We start from the raw sequence: 18281 nt of genomic DNA, 5'->3' as shown, positions 1-18281 counted from the left end.
ATGAACACATCCCCTCTGCACCCAGCATTTTGGCTGAGTAAGGAACTGCTTTTTAAATTGAAAACTCTTTTAAGCTTTTTAGAAACAAACATCCTGGAAATCATTTGACCAGAATATTTGCAGCACGTGCCTATCAGTGCCTGCCTTTAAGGGCATAGTTATATTGTGCCGTTTTACACAGACGATATTAAGGAAGGACAGGACATGGACGGACGTAGCGCAAGTCCGTCCACGTCCTGTCCTTCCTTAATATTGTCTGTGTAAAACTGAGTGCAATATAACCATGAACGTTCACCAACTAGCCCCCTTCATTCCTTTAAGGGCACTTTTGGAGCACTGTTGCAACTGTGGGAAAATGAAATGACCATAATTTATAGTGATAGAATCCAGCATGCTCTTCGCGATTTAAGTAGGAATTATAATTTTAAATTGGCAAAGAAGGTCTTAAAGACCAGTAGGTGGTGAGGCCTGGCGGTGAAATCTTGGTACTTCAAATGTAGTATATGGGATTACTGTACGTAAGTTTGCTGTTATTAATTGCAGCGTAATTATTGCTTAACATTGCAGTTGCTATATTACTAGACACTTGCACTTTATTCTATGCTTCGGAAATCAAAAACGCATGCGTGGCTATGGCAGCATGCTGAACTGTGTATCATGTGTAAAAGCGTCATTTTGTTTTCGATCTGATTAGTTTCGTTTAGACTTGTTAAATGCCAAAGCAATTGGACAGGAAAACATGAAGACCCATAGGTTCTATCGCAGAAATACCTACTTTAACACTAGAAAACATGAATCGCAGAAACATCGACTTGATAAACAATACAATACTTTCTCACAGTTACGGTTGCACTTGTCTGCCTCCCACTAATGCCGGTGTATAATTGCTATCATGCTCACCTATCGACATTTTCAGCATGCTTCCAGTGAATGACTACATCCTTACTGCAGGTTGAAAAATTCTGATAAAAGATGTTCCATGGTGTTTTCTGTGTTACCACTTCATGATTAGACACTTTGGCTGGTAAGCTTTCCATTGCATTAAAGAAATAGGTTCCATGAAAATTGGTTGTCAGCCCCTTTAATGAAATTCTATTTGTCATAGCCACACTAGTCATTGTCATTATTTTATTAGCTATACATTTTACACCAATGTTACTCCAACCATTAGCACTCAGTTTTTCCATTTCATTCAGAAATAATTGACAACACATTGTTCGCACCTGGCCATACCACACATCAGGAATTTTTTTCAGGATTGGGGATAGCTCGATTTATTTAATGCTGAGGGTCGTCTGCTTTGCCAGCTAATGCTCAGCTTCCCCTGAGTGCTTGCAGCAGCGCGTCGCCGTCGGCGGGTGGTGCTAATGCCTGTCGGCAGGCAGCCACAGTGGTGGCCTTGTGGCGGCCCGCCCTTAGACCGGCGGCCCGCTCGATGCCCCGGTTCAGCATGCGCACGCAGCGCGACAGCTCCTCGTGACTCTGGCAGCGCATCCGGTGGTCGCTGACCAGCTCTCGGTTCAGTGTTTGCAGCTCCTGGTACCAGCGGCGCATCCCGTCGCTGCGTCGGATATGCCATTTTATCAGGAAATCGGTCTTGATCGATCCGTAATGGGCAACAGGTGCAACAGAAGGTTCAGGGGTTGATGTATGCGGAGGACATGTAGTGCTACTAGCAGACAATGCAAGAGATTCACAGACATTTCCGAATATAAGCTTATGCAGCAACGAATCAACTGCTGGGCAGATATCTTAACGTTCTAATAAAACATGCTCTGTCATTTCCCAAGCGTTACCGCAACAAGCACACACTTCTTCTTCCTTGTATCTCACTTTATAAGTGCATGTTCTAAGGCATCCTGGGGAGGTATTCTGTAAGGGTCCACCTAGTGGACATGTTCATTTCGTCCGCTGTTGAAGCAGTTGAAGTACTGATTGGCTGGGCTGCGCTGTGCGTCCGCAGCCGCCACAGCCAATCAGCACTTCAGCAGCAGACGAAATGGACATGTCCACTAAGTGGACTCTTGCAGAACACTGCCCGAGATCTCGCTTCGAGAAATAATGAGCTTCATTTGAATTATCATAAATTGTTTCTTTCCTGATTTCATTTTTTTCCTTTTAAGTAGTTACTCATAGCAGGCTTCTTTCACATTGCTGCCTCCCGTGAGATTATCTCGGCCTCTCTGACTTTCCGCTTGACATTCTTTGTTGCCATGTTGCTCACCGCACTGGTCGCATGCTTGCTGGTAAGCTTCCTATTTTTTTTCGTCCACTGTGAATCAATGTTTTACAGTGAATCTGTATATGGCTAGGGCATTTCTGTCGTCTGCAAACAACCCTCGAGGAGGAGGAGGAAAAACTTCATTTGCTCTAATTGGTTAGAAATTAGCGGTGGCAGATGTGGTCGGCCGCCTTCATGGTCTTCTTCCCCATCTGCGCAGGGTCGACGCCCCTATTCCAGGGCAGCACTGAGGGTGGCTACTCGGTAAGCATGCCTTACTATTCCATGCTGGACTTTTGGGTCGCTGCTGGAGAGCACCCTTTCCCAGTGCTCCGCACTCGGGTCTTTTATTTCAAGGATTTGTTGATTGTGAACGCATCCCCATGTAATGATATAAGGTGGGCTTGGCGCTGCACCAGGGGCAAATGTCTCTATACTGGGTGGGAAACATCTTGATTAGTGTGTTTAGATTTGAGTATGTTCCTGTTTGCAGCCTCCTCCAAGAGGTTGCTTCATGGTGATTTAGGCTGTTGTGGGGTGGAGGGTAATTGATTGGGACCCCCCCTTATAGTAATTCAGAATGTCATGTTGAATTCCAATGGCGGAGTCGGGGCGGCCGACGGACTCCGCGAGCGAGCACTCGACTCCGGCGCAGAGCAACGCCTCCAAATCCGCGAGTGGAACACAACCTGCGCCGCCGGAGCAAGACGGAAGCGGAACTTGTATCGCCGAGTTACCCAGGATACCTTGCGTGTTGTCATTTCCTTCCGCTGTTTGCTTCCAGAAGCGCCGCACCGGTCACTTGTCTCTTCAGCGCCGTTCACCTGTTGTTTTTTTTTTTAAAGTGCGGAATGGATATCTCGCCAAGCGTGCAGCAGCTTTTGCTTCCTCGCGAGTCGCGACCGGTGGCGCCTCCCAGCAGACAAACGTGGTAAAGGAAATACGTCACGCAGAGTTCCGGTCCACTCCGCCGATTTTGGCGGAGCGTCTTTTTCTGCTCCACGGAGTGACTCCCGCTCTGAATCCACTCCGACTCTCTCATTGGAGCACCTTACTCCCGCCCTCACTCTGTCATTGGAACAAACTTGCTCCCAAACGAGCAGAAAAACTTGCTCCGACTCCGCCATTGGAATTCAACATCAGAGTAGCTTGGGTCGACTGGTATGGGTTCCTCAGGGTCGGTGTTTGTGGCTGCTCGGTTTGTGTGCTCTCGAGCTACGTTGTCTGCCCTTAGGTTCCCTTCTTTTCCAGCGTGTCCCAGTACCCAGAAAATCGTATGCCTGACTTTGTTGTTAACCCTGCAGAAGCGGAGGATGTGAAGCGCTCTGTGTCCTGTTCTGCCGTTCATGTAATTCCGACACGTGGCTTGCGAGTCAGTGAGTATTGTTAAGGACCTTTCGGATTGGTAGCCCTCCACTGCCGTTAGAGCTACAGCTATTTCCTCAGCTTCCGTTACCGAGCAGCCCTTCATTGACGCGCTGCTGATCTCTTTGTAGTCCGGGCTTATTACTATCGCAGCTGTCTTTACTATGTTTGTTCTTCTTTGCTTGGCGTATACTGCAGCATCTGTGTAGACTGTTGTGTTTTTTGTGGCCAGGTACTTTTCGATGTTGGTGCCCCTCGATGAAACCGTGCGAGCGCGCTTCGGCCACTGCTGACGCGTTAGTCATCGTCGTCCCCTTCCACAGCTGGCTCTGTTGCCACTCATTGCTTAAGGGGGTATGAGCCATTCATTGGCAAGAGGAAACTATTATCATCAACAACTATCGTCATCAACAATGGCTCGAGCAGCATCGTCGTCTTTTACAGCTGGCTTCATTGCCAATCATCATTCCAATGTGAATTTCATTTTTCTTCTGTCGTCATAATGGGGAGGCTGTGTTAATTTTTTTTTATTTACGGTACCCAATGCATTCAGGATATGGTACATGGTATCCCCATTCAGGGGCGTAGCCTGCCCCCCCCCACCCCCCCCCCCCGAAATTTTTTCATGCTGCACCGCGGACTAAAACAACCCCTGGTGCTGGAAATCATGCTGGATTTTATCTAGAATGTCTTTTTTATGCTCGAAAAGACATTTCAGCGTGAACATTGTGAACTCTGGCTCGATTCCGTGGCAATGCCCATGCACCCATGATTTATTGGTCTAATGGATGATGGGTGTCTTTGCATAATGCAAAGAGACCCATCCGAGCATGAAGTTTCAGGGTGTGTTTCGATGATAAGCGGGCACGTCACAGGATCTAGCGGAGGCCGTGGAATTTACGGAGCTCATTAATTACTATTTCACAAAACTTTATGGCTATTAAGTTCTCGGAAACCTTTGATGCGAAAAGTGCATTGTCATTTCCAATGTCGTCCTTTAGATTTTCAATTCCGGAACATTGTAGGTTTAATATTTGTAGGTTTGCAGTATTTAAAACCGATCTTCGCACGAACAAACCTTTTCAAAAACTCATTCTTTCCGAAAACAATCAATGATTGGAATGCCCTACCTGGAAATTCCCACTGGTTACAGCCACCCACTTGATGAATCTTGTTGACTGTAACCCTTGTATATATTGTATGTTTGCGTATGTTTGCTGCGTAACCAGTGGGGGTTTCCTACCTGGAAATTCCCACTGGTTACAGCCACCCACTTGATGAATCTTGTTGACTGTAACCCTTGTATATATTGTATGTTTGCTTATTTTTGTATCTGCTCACGTAGCCCCCTCCTGCTTGGACAGATGTCCGCAGTATTGTGAAAATAATGTTTTTAAAACATTTGACGCCAAAGGTGAATTCACTTTTCTAAAGTCGTACATCAGACCATACGAGGAGACAATTAAGCCAAATCAATACACTATCAGACAAGCTGACAAAGCACGCAGCGAAGTCCGATGAGACGAAACGTTGTGGTGGATCATTTGTGCCGTCATGTCACAGAAAGTAATGTCGTCTTTTTTTTCACCTGCGCCAAAGCATTCATGTCAAGACACTAAAGCCAGCAAAGCTAACTGCGTTCTTAATTGTTTTTCTACTTTAACTTGTGGGGTTCTCCTCTGTACTCTTGGGACAAAGAAACGACAACACAGTAGTGCAAACAATCACAAGGGCATTTATTGCACCTTTCATAGATCAATGCCTGATAGCCGAGTTGCTATCCACAAAACATGCCAGTGGGCGCGCGCCAAATCTAGAAGTCCGACTCACCGCGACCGGATAGCGAGCGAATATGTTCGCCCCATGCTGGATCCCAACGCCTGGTCGTTCGCACGTACTGTCACGCGAACGGTGGCGCATTCCAAGGCGGCCACGCGAGATAGTCTCGCAGAAGCATGAGTCGGCGCACGCGCGGCACGGCATGTCCGTACCGCTTGCTGTCTCGAACCCAAGAGAGAGCGCCTTCTCTTGCCTGCACCCAAGTAACCCCGCAGCGGCGCGACACTCGCGCCATCTCTCGCACCGCGCTTGTACCACTCCGACCGCCGCGGGCGCCAGGCCACGCGAGCCATGCAGGAAAACATGTCAGGGGATGCGGGAGAGTCGCGCATCCCCACAAACATTTATTCACAAGGCCACATCGAGCCCTCGCTACACAAGGGCTGCCCAAGCCAGCCAGAGCGCATGAACTTTTCTCGTGTTGCCCAGACCACCGCGCGCTGCACTTCGATGCGTGTTCGTTTTTCTCTGGCCGAGTAGATTTTTACCTGGCAATGTTGGGACGCTTTCTAGCTAGCAGGCGAGAAAAAGAAACCATGGTCGCTCGCCGGTCGCTCGACATACTCGGGTTGCAACGAGTTCGCTTGAGCGCAACCTTTCCGGAAAATTTTGTCTCGCCAGTTTAGGATATCGAGCAGTATGCATATGGTTCTCTGTGGACCAAACGTCCTATGTTCTGTTCTATATCCCTTCGGTAGCCACATTAGGTGCCCAAAGTAGGCATTCGATTGTGGCCAACATGCTTTCCTTTGCGTTTTTTATTTCCGTGCCCCTGCCCCACAAAAGAAGAAAAGAAAAAAAGACATTGTTGTGGTGCCGCAAATTGTCGCATGGTGAAAGTTCAATTTTCTTACTCTATTTATTGCGTAAAGTAATAATGGGCCACAGGATGGTTCAGTTGCCGGATACTCTTATTAAGTTATTGCGGTAGCAATTATATGGACACTCCAGGCACATTCCTGCAATCGCCTTCACCATCATGTTCTGTATAAAGTCGAAGGGCGATAACGTGACCGTGCGCCGCATGCTGTATGTGTGAGTGAAAGCGTAAGGGGGGGGGGGGGGGGGTGCGCGGCATGGGTGAGCCAATGATGGTGGCTCAGTCTCGTGTGCGCGAGGGAGAAAAGCGGGGAGGAAGCGCGTTGCCTCCTGTTGCGCACGATACATCAGGGGGAGTGGAGGGAGGGGCTGCTGTGATTTGTGAATCTGTGGTTGCGCGACATGTTTATTTGCCTTGTTTGACACATTACATACACTGATTTTATTCTTAGACATGTTGGTTTATTGGAAACTTACATGTATATTTAAATATCTTGTTGCAAGGTTTTGTGTATACATGCAGCGAACTTTGTTTCCAGTGACATTTCTTTGCCCTTTATCAAGCTATATCTACACGTTTGTATATTCCATTGTGTCTTCGCATTTATAATGTACGATGGCCAGTCAATGAAAGTGAGCCAACCCACCCCACGCAGTAATGGTCCTGTTCATTACCTGCAAGACATGCACGTAGCACACAGGCATCTCTCATTTACAAAAGTGGCACGCAGGTGTTAGGATAAAGGTTCTATAATGCTCTCATACACTGGTTGAACATGGTTGTGTGACATAATGGACTCTCCAAAAGTTGAACAGCGTGGGGTTGTGAAGTTTTTGACAGCTAAAGCTGCTTCCCAAATATAAATTATTGCCGTATGGCTGCTGTGTATGTTGAACATTGCATTTCGTTAGCCACTGTGAAGCATTGGAGAAAACGGTTCAAAGAAGGATGTGAAAGTTGCAAAGACCATCCAAGACGGGGCCAAAGTTAATGCGCAATTACCCCCAATACAATTTCAAAGGTTGATGAGCTGATTAGACAAGAACGGGGGATAAGCATCGATGAATTAGCAGGTTGTGTGAACATCAGTCACGGTTTGGGTCACAGCATGATTCATGGCACCTCGGTTATTGGCTCTTGTGTGCGTAATGAATGCCCAAGATTTTGAACCAGCGCCAGACGATGGAAAGGTTCGGCGCTGCTTTGACTCATCTAGTCCGATATCACAATGAGGGTGAGAAGGGTGTCTACCAACCGGGAAAACCGGGAATTCTCAGGGATTCTGAGTAGTCTGGAAAAAGTCAGGGAAAACTCAGGGAATTTGGGCCTCTATCAGGGAAAATTAGCGGCAATTTTATTGAAAGGGTCGAAAGTCGCGGTAATGCTGGCTCGAGTAGCAGACAGGAATCGTAATTAATCGTCTTTGACGCCCTGTCGTTGGCAGGAGGAGTTGCCAGTGTACAGTCAACGAGCGACTTTCCGGATTCCCGATAATTTGGACGGCTTCGCGGCGCCACCTCGTACCCCATACTGTCAACGTATCAGAACGTGTGAAATTTCCGACGCAAGAACTCTTTGCCGTCTGATTTTCCGGACGTTTTGCCGCGACCGCAGGTCCGAAACGGCAATAATCAAAGGCACCACCGCCGCCGTTTTGATTACTTCGCCACCTCGACCGGCACTCTCGCACACGGATCCGCTGGCAGCCGTTGCCACCACTGCGGCAACGCTAGGCCTAGCTGCTTCGACGTTCGCTATGAAGCTTCTCGCCATTGGGTGCCGAACGTTTTATTGAAAGAATTCGTTGCTGTCAGCAATGGCACAGACTCCACCTTTGTGGTCCTCGCGATTGGCTTAGAAACTTGGAAAACACGGTGCGTTGCATAATGCCGGTTCGTGAAAGTCAGCTTCGCCTCTGTACAGAAATGTTACTCGGTAAAGCTAACGGAAAAGTATTGCAGTGAAGCATAACAAGCGTGGGAAGGGGCTATTGCCACGGAATACAGTATGTATATCTTAATTATACACGCGGTCACCCGGCATTTCCTCTCACAGTACGAGCACAGGTATGCCTAATATGTCTACCGACAGGCCTTCAGAGCGTTTTCGAACGTGCCTGTGGCGGTTTGAGCCCCTAAGGGCAGTAAATGACACGCATTTATTTTTTTCCAACTGGCCGATTTTTCGGACGTTTTCGCGGCCTCTAGGGAGCTCGAAAAATCGGTCGTGGACTGTGCAACTGATCAAGATGCTTCAAATGGTCCTTGGGGTGAACGAGTGGCGGAAGGCGGACAAGAACAGAAGTGACCTACGCATTGAGGAATAAACGAGAAAGGAAGCTTTTTGCCGCCGTTTTGAAAGAGCTTGAGCTCAAAAAGTAAAGTTTTGGCTGATGCCGAGATGCAGGTGTCCCTCATCCAAACCAAAATACACCCTTTGAAGCAGTGCAATACAACACTCGGGCGTAGTGCGCGGGCTGAGAGTATGTCAGGACTGTTGAGGTTGACTTACGAGCTGTTGAGAGAGAATCTCAATTGTGACAGAGTTCAGGCCTCATCCCACTGAGGTTGCTATCAGTTGATAGAAATAGCTCATATTAGAAAATATTTGCCTTTGTATGCATCTCGTTTTTATTCGTATTTGATAATGTCCGACCCTATTTGCAATTGTTTTCGAAGACACTTTATTTGCTGTGCATTTTACTAACCCCTGCCTTCTATTCTCTTTTTGAATAACATAAACACTGCTCCTTAGTATTCAAATTGGATTAAGTTGCTTTTTTTTCATGTGCTTACTAGAGAGTGACAGCATCAGGCGATATGGTTTCAGCCCGTGTTGATATAAAACATAGTTCTGCATCACTCAGGGAAATTTGCAATGACACTCAGGGAAAACTCAGGGAATTTGGAAATGCCAACTTGGTAGACACCCTGGTGACGACTTCTTGTCTGCAATTGTGACCGGAGACGAATCATGGTGCCACTACTACGAGCCTGAAACACGATGGCAAAGCTTACAGTGGAAACATTCGAATTCACCACCCCCAAAGAAAGCAAAGGCCGTCATTTCTGCCAGAAAGGTGTTGTCTACTTTTTTTTTCGATCATCAGGGGCCAATACTGATCGAATTTCCTAAACCTAAAGAGACTATCAATCGTTTCCGATATTGTGAAACGTCGGATCGGCTGCATGTCATGATCAAGAACAAACGACGTGGAAAATTTAGGAATTGGGTCATCTTGCTCCACGACAATGCTCCGCCCCACGTCGCTGGTGTGGTTCACACGAAACCGGCAAAGTTCCAAGTGGGAAACACTGCACCAGCCGCCATACAGCCCATACCTGTCGCCTTGGGACTTCCACATTTTGGGGCAGTTTCAAAATACCTCAAGGGAACCAGACTCATGTTGGACGATGATGTGACAGAGTCACTTACACAGTTTTAGAAGCAGCAACCCAAGGATGTTTATGAGACGGGAATCACGCGACTCGTTAGTCAGTGGGACAAACGTTTAAATTCTCATGGAAACTGCTTTTAAATAAAGTACCCAATTTGTCATATATTCGCATTGACTCACTTTCACTTGACTCGCCCTCGTATATTTTGCACAACTGCTTTTTATATGTGCTCTCTGTTGTGACTTTAATTTCAGTGCAATTACTTACAATACACGACAGGTGACAGCTGCTCCTGCGCAATACATTGGAACAAACGACAGTGTCATTGAGATTTTTCCAGGCCGTTACATATTTACAAAAATACAAAGTTCTTGAATGACAAAGTTTCATTAAAATATTTGTCCTCGACTTGTTCATTTCGTGGCCTTTACATTTTTCACGCCAGTGGCATGCGCTGCTTTGCCGAGTTCAAACTGATATAGTTCTAAAGTTCGTGTGATATTTTCTTAACTTATTAAATAGACAGAAAAATTGGAAGCATTGATATCAGTTATTTCGGGCACAATTTTTGAGACATACGAGTATATTCTTTTATGAAAAAAATACATATTTCGCTTGTCTTGACAGTGCCTAGCATTCAAGAATTTGCAGCATCTTTGGCAATGGCAATGCAGTTATTATTCGTGTATTTGATCCCTCGACAAATTCTATAAGGAGGAGGCCGAGCTACAACTCGAGCCCCCCTTCCGAGCGAAATTTCTGGCTACGCCACTGTCCCCAGTACCTAAGAACATGGATGCTGCTTGCTGGGAGAAGAAATTCTGGGGCATAATACATAGACAAAAGGACAAAATATATAAATACGGCGAGATTCACTGATGCTGTGCCTTATCACACAGATGCAAGGAGTGTAGTAATTATCGCTCCACGGACCGTGGAGGGAAAATTACAGCCTGCACAATAGATTGCACTTCTACAACAAAAGTGGAGCAATTGCCCTCTCAATAAAAGAGGGCTGGATGTGAAAAACTCCATTAACAATAATCACTGACTCACGAAAAGCTTGCAGAAACTACCTAAGGGGGAAAATTTGAGCACAGGCGCTCCGAGTACTGGATTGGACCCCATGGTTGAATACATCCAAACTGCGACCTGGGCAGTGGGGCACAAGGCCGTCACCAGGAACCTGCATGCGGACAATGTAGCTCGAGGCTTTACAAATCACTGAGCCAACCTGGACTCTGCAATAGAGGAGCCTACACCCTTAGACCCTTGCTACACAACAGTTCTAAAGTACTATAAAGAAAAATAGAAAAATCTATCCACCACCGCACGGCAAACTCAGCGCTCAGCGCAGAGAAGCACACAAAACAAGCGGCACATGGAAAGAATGGGAGGCGCTGCTGTCTAGCTCGGCTCTAGAAGATCAGCTACGGCCCATCCAACGAGCTGTATGGATGGTCCATGCCAGTGGGGCTTTGAAATAGGGGCGCCACCCTGCCGGACAAACTCCGTTTTTCACCCCTTCCCCACCCACCCCCTACTTCCTCTGGGGAACTGTGGTAGGAGCGCATCTGGTTTCTGTGTATAATAAAGCTTTTTTTACTACTGCTATTATGGTGGTACATACTATGAACCGTTCCTTAAGGGGGCATGAGCCATTCATTGTCTTACGTAACAGACGCATTGATTAACAGATGTGATACGAGAATGTGTGTGCATACCTATCGTCACGGTGATCACCGATCAGGACAATAAATATGTTCTTACCTTTGTTCAAAATTATATGTCACCTCTGTGTCGTGTGCTAAAGCTTTGCTGGTCATCCACCTTCACAGAGTGGAATGGCTCATGATTTCTTCCTGTGCAAATATCTGAACACTCTCCCAGCCCATCTACTTTCTTCTATATTCCTCAGTCGTTCTTCATAATCAATTTTACTCTGAGCTTCCCTTACTTCAGAACTTGTCCAGCCTATATCACCCTGCATAGCATCATTTGTAGTCTTCCTGTGAGCGCCCAATGCGAGGCGTCCCGCTGAGCTCTGGTTGCCATCGTGTCCTGATTGTACCCCTCACTTCAAGCAAACAACAGCATTTCCAAATGCAAGTCCTGGAACCATTACATCTTTCCACATACCCCATAGCACCTCGCACCTATTGTATCCCCATAGTGCTCTGTGCTTCATTATGGCTGCATTTCTCTTCCCCTTTGCTGTTATTATTTTTTCCTGTGTTTCCATATATCTATTGCCTTCATTTATCCATATAACAAGATATTACCCGAGGTATTTCCTGGCCCTGTATTGCAACTGTCTGTTCACTGTTTTCACTGAATACCATAACACCTGATTTTTTAATGCTAAATTTCAAACCTAAATTCTCGCCTTCCTGTCCACAGATATTAGCCAGACATTACAAATCACTTTGCTTGTTAGCTAGCAACACAACATCCTCTAAATAAAATTAACCTTGACGCTGCTGCTTTACTACTGTACTCGCCCGTTTGTACGAGAGATTAAATCCGATATTACTTCTTTATAGTGCCCTCTACATTTTCACCATGTACATCATAAACAGCAGTGTGGATAAAGGGCACCCCTGCCTCAGTCCCTTGTTGATATCAATGTGCTCCTCGCTCATCATCCCTTTCTATTCAACGAAAATGGTATTTTCTAGGTAAACCTCCCTCAAAAGCTGTATACAGTCATTTCCTAAGTCTTCCCCTTCCAGAATATCCCACAAAGTGTTGCGGTCTACATTGTCATGCACTCCTGTAATGTCTAAAAAAGTCACATGTAACAGTCTCCCTTCTTCTCTGGATATTTCAATACACTGAGTAAGAACAAATAAGTTGTCATCCAGATTTCAACCGATTCTGAAGCCATTCTGAAGTTCTCTCAATATAGAGGGGTGTAGGATTGGGCTTGTTGGTAAAACATGCTTTAAAGTTTGAATAACAGCGCATGGACAGCAGAGGGGACAAAAGAGAGAACAGAGCGCTAACAGTTTATTTTATTTTCAGAAAGCATAGCAAGCTTTATAGCCACACAATAGCATACCAACCATGCGCAGAACACCGCGACAAAGCAATACAGCCAGTATGCCATTATGTTCTGCCCATGCAGTTTTAATTTAATCGCCTGCATTGCTTAACTGTATTTACTGGTGCGAGTGAATTCAATCTTTCTCCGTCTTACCTTTATAAATTAAGTTCATTCTGCTGTGTCAACAACTGTCTGGTATTCGTCTATCTTTTAAGTTTTTTTTTTCTGCTGCTTTTAACACAGCTCCTTTACTTTTTCGTCCTAGTTGATTAATCAGCCCAACAGGAACCTCGTCTAGCCCTGTGATTGTGTGCCTAGGAATTTTCTCTTGGACTTTGTTCCAGTTGAAGTTTGTGAGCACCAGCTCCTTTTCCCATCTGGTTCTCTTTCATGCTCTTTTTTTCCTCCAATGCAACCTCGTCATTGCTGTGGAAAGATTCGGCTATTATTTTATGGATGTAATTTAATGCCGCGTCCCCTTCCGCTTTGTTTTTATCTTCGTCTAGGATATGTATTTGTATTGTTCCAGACTTCCTGTGCGGCCTTCTTTTCCTCATGTATTTCTGACAACCAACGTTCACTTTCACCTTTTATTTTTGTTTAAACCTGTATTTGAACCATAGATTTTTTCTTTCAGTATACGTCCCATTTTCTAGTTGCTTCATTCTGTGGCAACTGCACATTTTTTGCCTGCCTGTACTCTCGTGATGCTTTCAATCATTCGGTGATCGCTTCTCATATCTCCCTATTCCACCAGCTTTTTGCTTTCCTTTCTCCTTTCCAACAAACATGTTGCTTCTCTTTCTGTATTCCTGTCATAATTGCGCTTAGAGGCTCACTATATTCTCGCTCTTTGCTTGGCCATTTGCCAAGTTCTTCCTTGACTCTTGTGACTATATTTCTTATTTGTTCGGCGTTCAAATTTAGATTGGGCATTCTTCTCTCCTTGCTCTTTTTCCATTTACCATTTTCAAAATTATGCGTTTATGGTCACTCCCTATGCGGCTATACCCTTCCTCGTCGATGACCATCCCTCTGAATGTATAAATTGCTTCTGTCATCACATAGTAATTTATGGTCGATTTCTGGTTTCCTACTTCCCGTGTGGTCTGCCCATCACACTTAGGCCCTGTATTCGCGATAACGAAATTATGTTGCTCACAAAGATATAGCTTTGAAAACCATTAATAGCTAATGGTCTTGTCACTTCCAAACTACTATTTAAAGGCTATAAATACTTAATGTCCCACACAGTTGCACGTGTTGATAAACGTGGCATGAGAGGACACTGACTATCCTGCAAAACCAAATATACACGAAACACATCCGCACACACGAAAAAAGAAGAAAAAAGAAGGAAACTAGCAAATTACTATTTAAAGGCTAAAAAAATCTGCAAATAAAAAATACAGAAGCAAGCTCAAAGCATGCGCAAGAAACTTATGTTTTCGTCGCCACCACAGAGCACTGGAAAAGCACATTCGTACACCACAAACATCACCGTGTCGCAAGCTCCAGCGCTGCCATCTCGTGTTCACTTCGCTGACTACTCACACCGGATTGATGATGGTGATGATGTAACGACATCCCCTTTGAAACGGCACTGCGACAAATAGTCATCTAGCCTGCTTGAGTTACTCAGGTATGCTGCACATGCCTTTGATTCTAGTATTTCTCTATACGTCTCTTTAATCTTTTTCTCTTCCTCAAAACTTCTCTATTTACCTTGTACTGTTACCTATGCCTGTAAAGGATCCAGTCGTATCAATCTTTTCCCTGCATTTTCCCTCCAATACTGTAAATATCACTTGCTTATCTTAACTGATAACTGGTTGGTCCTCCTTTCCACTTTATATCCAAGCACTTCTGGAAGGTGTATGTTACCTACGGGTCCAACTGGATGAATCCCTTCACACTCGATTAGGATGTGCTGAGTGGTACTGGATTTTTGCTCCAGCATATACATGCTCACCTTCTTGCGAAAATTTGCTTCGATATGTGTTTGTCCTTAGGCAACCAGCCCGAGCCTCAAACAGCAATGGACTGCTTTTTGTGTTATTGTACAGATTTTCCCTTCTAATTTCTTTCTTACCATTCTTGTAAGTCTCCATGGTCCTTTTTGTTTCCAATCTCACTTTCTGATGACTCCTGGTTGTCTATCTACACTTTCAATGAGCCTTTACATGGTTGCCAACTTTCTTGACCTCTTTCTCCATTCTGTGTCCACGCTTTCCAGGTACAGATACTTGTGCACTTTAGCCACACATTTATTTTGATCCATGTTCCTGAGTCTTTCTTCAAAACTTATTTTGCTCTGCGCTCCTCTGACTTCAAATGGGGCGCATCCCATGTCACCCTGCACTACCTCATTTGTGGTTTTACTGTGGGCTTGCTAAGCCAACTGGCCTACCGATCTTGGTTAACTTCCAACCCCGAAAAGATATCCGATTTTAAGCACAGAAGGGCATTCGCGAACATTAGGGCTGACACCATGACTCCTTTCCAGATTCCACGCACCACCTCATATAAAAGTGCTCTGTGTTTGACTATTGCCGCATTTCACTTCCCTTTTATTTTCAGATTATCTTGGTGGGTGCTTGAATAATTCTTTCCTTCGTTTATGTATACGCTCATGTATTCATATTGCTTGACTGTGTATGACTTGCTGTTGAATGGACACCACGTAATTTATTACTCGTCTATTCATTGAAGATAATAATTCTTGATTTCTCTGTGCTAATCTTAAGGCCTAGATTTGTTGTTGCATTGCCACACATATACACGTCTCTGCAGGTCTCTTGCATTGTCCGCTAGTAGCAGTGTATCGTCCACATACACCAGTCCGAGGACCTTCTGTTGTACCATTTGTCCATTACACATGCAGGATAAATCAAACCCGAATTCACTGTTTTCCACTCGTCTTTTTGTCCCATAGCATAGAGCATGGAACAACAATGCAGACAGAGTGCATCTTGCTTCAGTCCTTTGTGAATGTCCACTACTTCATCTTAAAACTTTTTGTGCGCAAACAAACAGGGAGGAAGAATAGGGGCAACACAAGGACGTCCCTTCTTCGTCCCTGTTTGTTTACGCACAAAACATTTTAAGATGAATCTGTTCCAACTAGGCCGACTCGCAGTTATGCTCCACTTTTCATTACCATTTCGGCCTTCCCATACAATTTTTACTCGATTGTCTCTATATATGTTCATCAGCAGCTCCACAAAATCATCATCTATGCCTTCGTGCTTGAGAATATCCCATAACAACACCCTGTCTACATTGTCGTAGGCTCCTTTAATATCTAGAAATGCCACCCATAAAGGTCTATTCTGAGCTAACTAGCCCATACCCAAACCTTGCTATTCTGAGCTACTGAAATCTCTATGCCCTGAGTTAAAACAAAAATATTATATTTTAAGTGGCTGCCTGTATGAACCTATTCTGTAGTTCTGCCGTTACATCATTTGCTTCCACCCATTTTGACATTTCTAATTTTACGACTTGCATTTTTATTTTATATAGCACCGATGTTATAGTTACTGACCTGTACGAGCTCGTCCTATCCTCATCACCTTTGTAGATGAGGTTAATCTTGCTTTCACGCCATGCAAATGGAATTTTCTACGTTTTCATCACTTGTTCAGTAGGGTTAGCAATGCCTTGTTCTTTGGACCAAGGTTTTTGATTAGCTCAGTTGGGATTTCATCGGGTCCTGCAGTGGTGTTATTAGGGACATTTTCTTCTGCTTTTTTCGAGTAAAAGTTTTTTATGCTAAATTTTGGTTTGTCAGGCTTCTTTGTTGTTGCTGGATCTGTTTTAGTCTGAACCATATCCACTTTGTTTCATGCCGAATTTATCTCTAATATCGTCTCTGATGTACTGCAGCACATCGGCTCCTTCAAAATTGTTACCGTCTTCATCCCTTATAGGATTTTGCGAATTTTTAGTTGGAGCTCCGAGTGCTCTTACATGCTTCCAGAATTTTTTTTTGTGCCTTTGTCTCTTTTGCAAATGTTATGCACTCAATGTTCACTTGCGCATTTAATTTTCTTTTATACAGCTCACTTGCCACCCTTTCATCTGTATTTTTTACATCTAAGGAACACCTCTTTTTCGTGTAATCCCAACTTCTTGGCGTCTCGACGATCCTTAGATACCTGCTTACGCTCTTTCTATAGCTTGCATTATTTCCTTGTTCCACCAATTACGTGGTTTCCTCTTTCCAGTCCAACAGCTCTTTTTCGTTGTCTGTCTTATCTCCTTCTTCATGATGTATACGACTTCCTCATATTCTCAGACTGTTGTAGGAAATGCCTCCATTTTCTTCTCTATGTTTTTTGCAATCTCTGTTATTTGCTTTTAATTCATTTTTAAAAATGCTGATGCTATTGGTTTGTGTTTTGCATTAGGATCTCTCCCGACTATTAAGGTTAAATGTCTGCGGCCGCTACCCAGGCTATCTTCTCTGTGTTAATTTATAATAATTTTGTCTAGTTGTTCGTAGACTGTTTCTGAAACTAAGGCGTAATCTATACATGACTGCCTATTTCCGCATTGCCATATTACCTGTCCATGATACTTATCCTCTCTGTTAATACTATAAAGTTCTGTTCATTGCACAAATCCAGCACGAACCGTTATAATCAGTATATCCGTCTAAATCCTTCTTTTGCACATTCATATCTCCTAACATCACTTTGCACGATTTCTTGAACTTAGTCATGGGATCAAATCCCAGCCATAGCAGCCGCATTGCGATGAGGGCGAAATGCAAAAACATCAGTGTACTTAGATTTAGGTGCGCGTTATAGAACCCCACATGGTCCAAATTTCTGGAGTCCCCCACTACGGTGTGCCTCGGCGCATAAAACCCCACAATTTTTAAAAATTTATTGAACTCATTAATATTGCTTCTAATGCAATCAATCACTTCTTTAGTTTTATCTCTGCTACTCCAAGCCACATCTTTTTAGCTCCCCAAGTGCCGCTAATCCATGAACGTTCCTTACATGTCTCTTTTACCCTTTGCCACTTTAGACCTCGCCTAATTAGCATGCCTCCACCTTTCCTTGGCCCGGTCATTCTGTTGCACCCTTCCGATACAAAATTGTCATTAACAGGCGGCTGCTCCAAATCACGTAGATGTGTTTTGGTCAAGACACACACGCCAATAGCTACGTCATTCAGCTGCCTCTTTTTACTGCCTCTATTATTATTTACCTGTGACGCTCCTCACGGGATATTCCTTCAAGCAATTAGCAAACTGTCATGACGACTATCTTGGACCGCCACCACTTATTCGGGAAATTGCAGATGTATTGCAAGGTCTTCTGCACGCTACCGTTCACTTTCTTTTTGAAGCGTTGTCGCAATATATCAGCCAAGGGAAGATGCCTAAATGACAGATTGAAAGAACATATGTACAACACAACAAAAATAACATCGGGGCATTTAGCTATTCATCGTAGGGACTGCGGCTGCATACCCTTAATTGAATAACCTAGCATCATGTCAAAATCAACAGGTAAGCGAACAAGAGAGATTGTTGAAGCCCAAGAGATAAAAAGCTGGGTGATTCTTGTGTCAGCA

At 44.5% G+C, this 18281-nt stretch overlaps 1 protein-coding gene across 6 annotated transcripts in view; it reads right to left on the bottom strand.

Annotated features, from left to right (window-relative positions):
* Nucleotides 1–1147: 1147 nt before the first annotated feature.
* The window catches only part of LOC135909194 (BBSome complex member BBS2-like), a 147999-nt gene continuing 130865 nt past the window's right edge, over nucleotides 1148–18281 (bottom strand). For 5 of the 6 annotated variants that reach the window (XM_065441025.2, XM_065441027.2, XM_065441029.2 and 2 more), the window contains one exon: nucleotides 1148–1561. In XM_065441025.2, the coding sequence (XP_065297097.2) occupies nucleotides 1315–1561 (247 nt within the window). In that variant the 3' untranslated portion in view covers nucleotides 1148–1314. The remainder of the gene's footprint in view (nucleotides 1562–18281) is intronic. The other variant, XM_065441028.2, reaches the window with a different exon arrangement.

This window comes from Dermacentor albipictus, chromosome 9, assembly GCF_038994185.2.
Source record: "Dermacentor albipictus isolate Rhodes 1998 colony chromosome 9, USDA_Dalb.pri_finalv2, whole genome shotgun sequence".
Classification (NCBI taxonomy): domain Eukaryota; kingdom Metazoa; phylum Arthropoda; class Arachnida; order Ixodida; family Ixodidae; genus Dermacentor; species Dermacentor albipictus.
Note: the sequence above shows the minus strand (reverse complement) of the source record. Positions and strands in the feature narration are given on the sequence as shown.